This window comes from Delphinapterus leucas, chromosome 11, assembly GCF_059928025.1.
Source record: "Delphinapterus leucas isolate spDelLeu-1000000601 "Yukka" chromosome 11, BTC_Dleu_Yukka2, whole genome shotgun sequence".
NCBI lineage: Eukaryota > Metazoa > Chordata > Mammalia > Artiodactyla > Monodontidae > Delphinapterus > Delphinapterus leucas.
This window is the reverse complement of record NC_143139.1, coordinates 44,917,591-44,927,537: the sequence shown is the minus strand read 5'-3', so window position 1 is coordinate 44,927,537 and position 9,947 is coordinate 44,917,591. Positions and strand designations below refer to the sequence as shown.

Below are 9,947 nucleotides of genomic sequence, written 5' to 3'. Positions count from 1 at the left end.
CGCCGTTCACCTTTGCCCCTCGCCCCCCACCGCCGACCCCTCAACACGTCCCAGAGCATCCCCGCTTTGGGGGGTTGGGCAGGAGCCGCGCCGCCTGTCCGGCCTCTTGGTGCAGCCTCCATCCCTTTTCTCCCAGTGTCCCATCTTTCACCATCAGCTCCTCTAGATCCTTCTCCCCTTCCGCCTCTGTCTCTGTCCTTGTCTCTGTCTCCAGCCTGGCCCTGTCTCTGTTCCTATCCTCTTGGCTGTTTCTTCATCCCTCCCTCCTCCCACTAGTCTCTCTCTCTCTCTCCTGCCCAAGGAGTCTTCACCTGTCAGCTGTTGCTATGCACTGAGGCTGTGGCTGAGATTGTGGTATGGCCGACACCTTGACAGCGAGAGATAGGGACAAGCAAAGACAGACAGAGAGACAGACACATACCCGGAGACACCAGCACGTGCCCCCAGGCATGCACGCAGGTACATCACAGGGGCAGGCCACTCTGTAGAGGTGAACATACAGGCAGAGAGAAACACATTCACACAGAGAGCAGCACACACATACAGACAGGTACACACCTCGAGGCACTGATCCACACAGATGGACACACTCGGTTTACACACACACAGAAGCACACAGAGACAGAGAGACAAATGCACACTTTCACCAAGAGACAAGCATACCCAGCCAGGTACTCAGAGCCGACGACCGACCCCACCTTCCTTGCCTTGGCAGAGAGGCAAATATCCACATATGTAGATGGACACGCACTCAGGTGTACGCCGGCACTGGCAGTCCGAAAGACAAGCCCAGGAACGCACAAAGACAGATATAGGGATGTGACAGACACAAAACAAGGATTAGGAATGCTGAGAAGATGAGGCAGACACAGAGACACCCAGACAGACAGAAGCCAGGAGGCAGGAACCTGGGTGCAGGCGGGGCAGAGAGGGAGGCGGGAAGGGGTAGAAGGCCCAAGGCCAAGAGGCTCCATCCAGAATCCTGCACCTGGCCAAGCACAAGGGCTGCTGAAATGGTAGTGGGCGGTGGGGGAAGTAGGCACACTCAGGCTCAGGGCACCCAGGACAGAAGCTCTTCACTAGAGTCCTGGTTTTCTGGAGTCCTACCCACCCCATCTCTCCTCCTTTCCCTAGTCTCAGGTCACTGCTTTCTGTCTCCAGCTACACACACACACACCCCACTCCCTGTCTCCATCTCTGTGTCTCTGTCTCTCATTCCGTCTGTATCAGCCTCTGCCTCTGGTTCTGCCCGTCTCTTCTCCATCTCTATCTTAGGTCTCTCTGCCATCCTTGGCAGGTGAGGAGTTTTTGAGGACTGCCTCCTGGTAGACCCTCTCCTGGCCATCCTGGCGGGCAGAGGGAGGATGCTGACTGGAGGGTGTGTGTTCCAAGCCGCAGCTGGGGGCCCCTCTCGTTCTGCCCAGGATCTTGAGGCGACAGGCAGAGAATCAGTGGCTCCCCGGGGGCGCCAGATGCGCGGCTGGCAGAAGGAGGGAGTGAGGGGGTGGGGCTGGTGGTGGTGGGTAGTAGGCAGGCGCTGGGGGAGGGAGAGAAGCCGGCTGGAGGAGGGTAGAGGGGGTGTGGCAGAATAGCCCAAGGGAAGGAAGTGAGAGGCTGGGCTGGGGTCCGCCTGGAGGTGCATAATTAGTGTACTGGGGAGGGGGCTGTGCTGGGCTTGAGGATGAGCTGCGCTGCAGGAGTGCGTACGCCACCTGGTGGACAGATGAGGACACAAGCCTCCCTCTAAGCGATCAACAAGGACGCCCCCTTTCTCCAGCAGGATCGCTCTGCCCTGGGGCCCTAGGGAGCCCGGGAGGCAGTGGAGGATAGCAGAACTGGCTTGGAAGCTGAGGCTGGAGATGGCATCTCAGGCCTAAGAGGGAAGGGGAGGGCTCCTGTTTCTAGAGGTGCTTGGACCCATAGCTTCCTCAGGAAAGGAGGAATAGGCTGAGAAGGTTAAACCAGGGAGGCAGGGGGAATGAAAGGCAGCACTCCCCCCTTGGGCTTGGCAAGGGCCCTTCAGACGTTTAAAGCTGCCATCTCTGAGCATATTTGCTACTGTGGGGAGAGCGGAGCCCTAACCCTTTCTCAATCTTGGACCATGTAAAGCGGCGTGACCTTCTGCAAGAGGTTCCCTTCTCTGACCAGGGGCTGAAGTAGACCTGGTACCCCCTTTGGTTGTAGCAGTCCTTTCCTGTCAACCCCTGGGATGTGAGATGTGTCTGTTGGTGGACCGTGGGGCCTGGAAAACTGGTCTTCCCAGCTTTAGCTTCAGGGGCCCCCCTCCTGAATCCGGGGTTCTGACTCTTGGCATCTGATTAATTACCCTCCATTAAGTGTGAGATGTCAGTGCTTCAAGAGCAAACTTAGAGAGAACTGTATGGGACCACCCTGAAGGATTAGAAAGCCGTTCACAACCCCAGTGTGTTCATTTCTTATTGTGGGATTTCTCACTGTGGGAGATAATTTTGGGTAGGGGTGGCAGTGTTGTCCCATAAAAGTGACAATACAGAGAAACAGATCTTGGAGTTAGTGTCCTAGAGCCAGACAGAACACATGATCCAGAGAGGTGAAGTCACTGGTTCAAGTTCACACATCCAGGAGAAGCAGGTCTTTCTGGTCAAGTCCAGTGCCACCCACTTCCCTGCCACAGCCCAATGAAGGGGGATGGAGCTCCAGAAGGGCACTGAAGACCCGATGCTCAAGCCTCCCTCCAGCACAGAGCATGGCTCCCTCTGGTGGCTGGAGCATGAAAGCACAGGCCAGCTCCCAGAGTCTCACACTCAGGTAGACACAAACGGCTTTTTTTCTTTTTCTTTTTTTTTTTTTTACAGTTTTATTTATAACAATATCTGTGTTATTTAGTTGTAAAGGAATTCAGCAAAAATTATTAAAACGTTCATATCCCCAAAACGGGGCTGCCCGCTTGCCCTTCCTTGGTGTGCCCCACTTCCTCCTCATCCCCAGGGGAGGGGAGCCTGGGGGAGTGTTTACCAAAGAAAGTCTCCAGCCCTGGGAGCCACAGTGGGGGCACTGGAGAGGGGGAGGGCCTGTCTGGTAGGGATACTGAGTGTGGCCATCTCAGAGGTGCCCCTAGAGTAGGGGCTGGGGCATGGGATGGCCTCCCCCAAGAAGAACTAAAAAACTCCATCCTTTCCTTCCTACCTCAGCCGGAGCCAAGTCTTCCAGACAAGGGCAGCAAAGGACTCACCCGCCCCAGAATCCCAGAGTCAGCCCTCAGGGAGCTGGGAGGGGTGGGGGCGATGAGGGGGGAGAGCCTTGACGAAGTGTCTTGTACAGGGAGGGGGAGGCAGCACCACCAGCTCTCCCAGTGGGGCTGCGTTTCTGGTGGGAAGGTGGGAGGCAGGGCCCCCTTATACCGGTAAGTTGCAGGGGCCCCCTTCCTGCGCCCCCTCCCGGAAGGCAGCATTGGGCGGGGTGCTGAGGAGCAGGCAGGAAGGAGAACGGAAAGAGATAATACTGTGCCCACTTGCTCGCTCACATATAAAAAGTAATTCCTTCATTTTTACATTTATACATCCCAGCAAGGCTGGGGAGGGGTTGGCGGGGTAGGATGGGGGCTCCTTGAAGGACTTCTCTGGCAGGGGGCAGGAGGCTCTCTGCAGAAGTCCGATGGTGCAGGACCCTATGCCAAGGGGTCCCCTATCTCGTCCTCAGGGCCCCGGCCCAGGAGTTCTCGCTTCTCATCCGTGCTGGCCAAGGAGTGGCGGCTGCCATGACCACCCATATAGAGTGTGGCGTACACGGGGTTGGTGAAGTTGGTGGGCTGCAAGGCGACAGAGCGGTCAGGTGGGGCTCAGGGGCTGGGCTCTGTGGCCCGGGTACCCCATCCCCACCTCCATTCCATCATCCAGCCCAATACCCTTGGTCACCCCACCCACAGCCCTTTCTCCCTGTCCTGGAAGCCTCCTCCCCTGTCCTCCCAGCCCACCTTGTCAGGGTCCAGGGCGAAGTCGGCATCCAGTAGGCCCCCTACATCATCAGGCTCCCCGCCTTCGTACATCTTATACGTGGGGTTCCCAATCTCCACGTTCATGGCCCCGTTGGTCATCCGCTGATGCTGGAAGCCCTTAGCCCTGGGAGGAAGAAGGAGGTTGGGGGCAGGGATTCTAGGGGGATATGGCTATAGGGTGGTAAAATCATGGCCACAATTTTCCAGGCTCCCCATAACTCACCCTCGGACTCGCCGCTTGTACCAGAACACCACTCCCGCTACCAGAAGCAGCAGCAGCAGCAAGAGCAAAGGGATTAGGATGGAGGCCATATCTAGAGGGGAGGAGGTGGGAAGCTCAGTCTGAAAGGCCTAGGAGGCACAAAGCCCTCTGTCCCAGGTCCCGGCAGCCCTGCCTCCCCAACCGCTGCCACCTACGTCCAGGCTGCTCTTGGCCGACCACGTGCTCCTCACACCGGGGTCCCGCCATGTGGGGTGGGCACCTGCAGACGGGAGAGGCAGAGCTGAGGGGGCATGTTGTCCACAACCGTGGCTGCCGGGGAAACTGGGAGGGACCGCAGGATTCTACTGGTCCGGCTCAGACATGGGGGAGGGAGGGATAATCTAGGCCTCAGTGAGGCGCAGGCCCAACTCACTGGCACTCGGGCATCATTTTGCTGTTCATGGTGCAGGAACCGCCATTGCTGCAGTGGCCAACGCAGGTCAGACAGCTGGGGGCCACCCGGCCATCAGAGCAGCTGCAGGAAGGAGTGAGAGGCTGGGCAGGGCTGACGGAGGGCGTCTGAGGTGCTGGGGAAGGGGCGGGGCGGGGCTGGGAGGAGTGGGCCGCAGGTGGGACAGGGCAGGGTCTGGCAGGGCAGACTGCGGGGCGGGGCCCCACTCACTTGCAGGTGACATCCCCGCTCTGCTTGTTGACCACGCAGGCCCCGTCGAGACAGCGGCTACACTTGTTCACCTCACACCTGGGCCCCTCGAAGTAGGCGGTGCAGCGGCACTGCCGGGAGCCGTCAGCAGCCATCTGGCACGTGCCAAAGTTCTCACAGTAGCCAGAGCACTGCCCTGTGGTTTGGGGGGTGGGAGAGGAGGTGCCTCGAACGCCACCCTCAGGAGGGTCCCCCAGAGGTTGTGGGGGGCAGCTGCCCACCTGAGGGGACCCCCAGGCCTTTTGGGTGACTCCCGCCTCCTCCTGAGCCCCTGGCTGCCCCCACGTCACAGGCTCCAGGATACAAAGATGTCCCGGAGCATCCTGACAGGGCACTGCTTTTGCTTGAATAATCCTGATGCCAGAGGGCTCACTACCTCGGTGGGGAGTGTGCTGACCCCTCCACAGGGGAGCACTGGCAACTTGGGCCTGGCTGGGCCACAAACGGCCTCTCTCCAGAGGACTCGCACCTGTGACATCAACCTACGCTCTCAGACCCCCAGCTCCACCATGCCCTGCCCCAGGGCCCAGGGACGGCTCACTCACGGTACTGGCAGCGGTCGCCCAGGAAGCCAGGCAGGCATCGGCACTGGGGCTGGTTGCCCTGGTTGACGGTGCAGGTGCTGTTGTTGGCACAGTACCCCGCACACACCTGCTGGGTGCATTTGGGGCCCGTGAAGCCTGTGGGGCACCGGCACGTGGGCATGCCTGGCGGGAGAGGATGTGTGAGCGGGGCTGTGGCCCACTGAGCCGCCCTGCCCTGCTGCAGGGGAACAGGGCTGGGAGGGCCTGGGCGGAGGGCAGACGGCAGAGGAAAGCGAGACGGGGTTGGGGGCAGGGGTGAAGTAAGGCCGGGCAGGGGCTGGGGATTTGTCTGAGCGGAGGCGGCTTGCTGGAGGGGCTGGGGGCCCAGGGACCGGGAGCAGTCCTGGCAGGAGAACTGAAGGCCGTACCGGAGGGGGAGGCAGCACAGGTGCCCCCATTGCGACAGTGCTCCCAGCACTGGTCCAGCTCACACTTGTCGCCCGTGTAGCGGGGCTGGCAGCGGCACTTGGGCTGTCTCCGTGCATTGAGGAAGCAGCTGCCACCATTGAAGCACTGCAGGTTACAGGTTCCGGGCCGAGGAGCTGCAGGAAGGATCATGGCGGGGGGTGGAGAGCCGGGGGGTGGTGAGGGGAATTCAGGGGCTGTGGGGAGGAGGGCTCTGGAGCATGGGACGGGGGACCAGAGAGGGGCGTGAGCATACCGTCCGGCGGGGGCGTTGGCGAGGGCACAGCCACACAGGTGCCATTGTCTAGTCGCTTCCCGTTGGGACAGGTGCAGACAGGCCCACTGGGGCTCAGCAGGCAGAGCCACTCGCACTTCTTGCGGTCACAAGGGTTGGTCACTGCAGGTGAGGGCAGGGGTGGGAGGATGCTGAGCCCTGTGGACCCAGAACCTCCCCTGCCCACCGGGACCTGAGGCTGCAGCTTGGAGACTCAGCGCCCCCTGGCCTTCCCTGCGCCAGCCTGGGCTCTCTGTCTCCACTCACCTTCAGGCTGCTTGTGCTGGTGGTACAGGACCACATCCGAGGCGTGGCTCAGGCCCCCCGTCAGGTTGATCAATGGGCTATGTCCAAACTTATGGATCTTGAAGACACGATTATTGATGTAGGTGACGCCATAGATGTAATCCTCAAAGACATCGATGCTGAAGGGGTGACTTAGGCCTGCGGAGGGGTCAGAGGGGACTCAGGCCCTGGTCACACTCTCCAGGACAGTGGGCCCCAAGGCTCCCAGGTACCTCTAACTCAAACATCCCAAAGCAAACTCTCCTCAACCTGTTCCTCCTGCTGTGGCCACTACTGGCAAAAGGTCCCATCAGCCCTAGACGTCTGGGGTCAGGGTCAACTTCTGCTCCCTCTTCTCACATTGGCTATGTTCCTATTATTACCCATATTGCCTCCACACAGCTCAATACTCATTGGTAGAATGAATGAATGGAAAAGTGGCCCAGAGGGTCAGGGTGGGCCTCAGGCCTGCAGGACTGGTGCAGGGGGTGTCTGGTTGGGAGGGGCCTGAAAGGCACTGCAAGATTGTTGAGGGCCAGGCTGAGGAGGATGGTAGGTGCTAGGTGAGGCCTTGGGCTCAGAGGGGAGGACAAGGGCCCGAGGCTGCTGGTGGACTCTGACCTCGTTTGCTGTCAGCAGCCACGATGGGGTCAGTGCCGTTGAGCCGGATGCTGCCGATGACTGAGAGCTTGGCATCCGCCCAGTACAGACGTTCATTGTGGTAATCCACGGCCAGGCCTGGGGGACCAGAGAGCACTGTGACGGCCCAGCCCCCCTGCCCCGGCCTGGAGGAGCAAGCAGGACTGTCTCCATGTTTGGGACAGTTCCACCCTGTTCCCATGATCACTCCCAATCACCTCTTCTGGGAAAAGCCTCCACAACCCATCTGTCCCATCCCAGTCCAAGCCCCTTCCCCTAACTTTTGTGTGGCCCCGGGCTCAGCGAGCCTACCCCTCCCACATCCCCTGCCCACTTCTGCACGGACCTGTGGGCCATTGGATGTTGTCCTGTACCAGTGTCTCCCGAAGGGTCCCATCCATGGCTGCTGTTTCAATCTTGGGGTGGTTCCCCCAGTCTGACCAGTACATGGTGCTGGGGAGGGAGAAGGAGTGAGTGTGGCTAGGACCTGGGCTCCCACAGGAGGCCACTCAAGGTGGGCACAGGGCACAGAGACTGCTGGGTGCACAGAGAGGAGGGTGTTCTTGTCCACCTCCTCCAGAGAGAAGTGGGGGGAGTCAACTTCCTGACCAGGTTAAAGATCTTATACTCTAAAACCACAGTGTGCTGCTCCAGAGTCGTCTAAGGAGGCAGAGCTGCCCCCTGGAGCAGAGGAGAAGCCCAGAAGCGACAGCCAGCCAAGTGGAGGTCAGGCCCCACCTCAGCAGGCCAGCAGGACCCCAGGGAGGGCCAGGGCTGGGCGCAGCCTGGAAGACCCAGGGGCCTGCGGAGGACTCTGACCTCAGGCTGGTCTGGGAGAGGAAGGACAAGCCGGGGGATGCTGGGCACCCACCTCCAACCCAGGGGCTTCCTAGCCCCAGCCCAGATGCCTCCCCCCAGGACCCCTGCCCACCCCCTCAGCGGGTCCACCACAATGGCATGGGGCTCGTCAATCATGCCGGAGATGAGCGTCTTGCGGTTCTCGCCCTTCATCTGTGCCACTTCAATCACATCTCGGCCCGAGTCGGTCCAATACACGTTCCCGGCAACCCAGTCGATGGCGATGCCCCTTGGCATCTTGAGCCCTGAAATCTGGATGAGGGGGTTACAGTTTCAGAGGCTTCCACCTTTTGTCTTCCTGCCCATTGTCCAGCCCCCCGACACCCGGTCAGCCTGTCCCTGCTAGATATCGCGACCTTGATTTATTGAGGAACAGAGTAAAGCCCAAAGAGACGAAATAGGTTAGTAAGATGGAATAGGTTAGTTAGTGGGCTGGCTGTGACGATCAGGAACTGAACGTGGCTCTGATGCTGCTGGCCAGGTGCCCCCTGTGCCCTGTAGCCTGGGGCTGCCATGCGGCAGAAACACCTACTGACGATGGTGCTGCTCTGTCTACCTGCTGTCCGTGCCTCATGACGTAATCTGGAGTCTGCCCTGCATGCCAGTCTCACCCTTTGGCCCTTCCTCTGTCCTCTGCAAACTCTGCTCTGAACAGTCTGCTTTTTGGAGTCTTCCCACCCAGCCCGTGCCTCCACGTAGGTCCCACCCCAGGCTGGGTGCTCACATTAAGGTGGGTGACACCCCGGTCAATCTGTCGCCGGTGGCGATTGGAAGTGGTGGGAGGCGCAGCAGGTGGCAGGCTGCGGTAGGAGATGGTGCCCGTGTGCCAATTGGTCCAGTAGACGCGGCCAGCCTTGACATGGACATCCATGGCATCGATGCGGACACTCTCGTCACCCTGGAAGGCCTGCTCATAAGCCGAATGGGGGTGACTGGGGAACAGGCTTCGGATCTCATTGTCATCAGCAATGTACAGGACCTGATACTCAGAGCCTGGAGGGACAAGAGACCAGATGTTGGTGGGGGTGAAAGGTGGGACTGGGGGCTGTTGGGCCTGGTGCTGGAAGGAGCCGCCGTAACGTGCTCCCCACCCAGCCCAGCGCCTTTCACACTAACAATGTCTCTTCTCCTAATCAAACCATCTGACCCAGTCAGAAGCCTCTGTCATCCTGCCCCAGAGCCAGGCTTGAGGACTCCAGCCTCAGCCCCTGGAACTCCCCTCCCCTCCCCTCCCGCCCCTCCTCTCCTCTCCTGAGGTGATCTAGTGTGACCTGCTGACCCTCCTCCTCCAGCCTCATGGACTTCTGCCTCCTCGTGGCTTCTGCTAGCATCACCACGGTCCCTGCTCCACACTGATATCTGCTTGCAGGTGCACACACATGTGGGGGTGTGTGAGCATGGCCACGGAGGGGGGCAGGTGTGCATGGGCATCCGAGTGCACTTGGGCACGTGTGGTGGGGTTGTGTGTGCACAGTGTGTGTGTGTGCCTGGGTGTGCATACATGGATGTGGGGTATGTTTGTATACAGGCATGAGGAAGGTGCAGGTGTGTGTCAAAGCATATGTGGGTGTAGAACTTACATGTTCTCACCAAAAAAAAAAAAAAGAAAAGTAAATACGTGAACTGATAGATGTGTTAACTCGATGCGGGGGGAATCCTTTCACAAGGCGTATGTACATCAAATCATCACCTTGCACACATTAAATATCTTACAATTTTGTCAATTATACCTCAATAAACATGAAAAAAGCATAATGGGAATATGCAGGTGGGGTACACTTGGCTCTGTAAGTGTGGTGATGCCGCCTGCGTGCTCTGCCCCCAAACTTCCTCAGCCCCAGGACCTCGGGCCCCTGCATGGCTGCCAGAACGGAGTGCAGAAAGCTGTACTGAGGGTCTGGAATTTCAAGCTTGGGCAAGGGTGCTTGGAGGAAAACACAGCATTGCAGGTCCCGTTTCTTATCCTGGCATTGTATGCCCCGCCCCCTCTCTCCGTCCTCTCCCAG

The 9,947-nt window shown here is 59.3% G+C and overlaps 1 protein-coding gene across 5 annotated transcripts in view; it reads right to left on the bottom strand.

Annotated features, from left to right (window-relative positions):
- Nucleotides 1-2,824: 2,824 nt before the first annotated feature.
- The window catches only part of LRP1 (LDL receptor related protein 1), a 79,711-nt gene continuing 72,588 nt past the window's right edge, over nucleotides 2,825-9,947 (bottom strand). For 2 of the 5 annotated variants that reach the window (XM_089920890.1, XM_089920893.1), the window contains exons 76-89: nucleotides 8,666-8,934; nucleotides 8,015-8,193; nucleotides 7,430-7,536; nucleotides 7,066-7,182; nucleotides 6,427-6,603; nucleotides 6,142-6,282; nucleotides 5,849-6,022; nucleotides 5,442-5,603; nucleotides 4,858-5,032; nucleotides 4,609-4,710; nucleotides 4,391-4,455; nucleotides 4,197-4,287; nucleotides 3,953-4,130; nucleotides 2,825-3,787 (exon numbers count right to left, since the gene is read on the bottom strand). In XM_089920890.1, the coding sequence (XP_089777016.1) occupies nucleotides 3,647-3,787; nucleotides 3,953-4,130; nucleotides 4,197-4,287; nucleotides 4,391-4,455; nucleotides 4,609-4,710; nucleotides 4,858-5,032; nucleotides 5,442-5,603; nucleotides 5,849-6,022; nucleotides 6,142-6,282; nucleotides 6,427-6,603; nucleotides 7,066-7,182; nucleotides 7,430-7,536; nucleotides 8,015-8,193; nucleotides 8,666-8,934 (2,078 nt within the window). In that variant the 3' untranslated portion in view covers nucleotides 2,825-3,646. The remainder of the gene's footprint in view (nucleotides 3,788-3,952; nucleotides 4,131-4,196; nucleotides 4,288-4,390; nucleotides 4,456-4,608; nucleotides 4,711-4,857; nucleotides 5,033-5,441; nucleotides 5,604-5,848; nucleotides 6,023-6,141; nucleotides 6,283-6,426; nucleotides 6,604-7,065; nucleotides 7,183-7,429; nucleotides 7,537-8,014; nucleotides 8,194-8,665; nucleotides 8,935-9,947) is intronic. The other 3 variants (XM_089920891.1, XM_089920892.1, XM_089920894.1) reach the window with 3 other exon arrangements.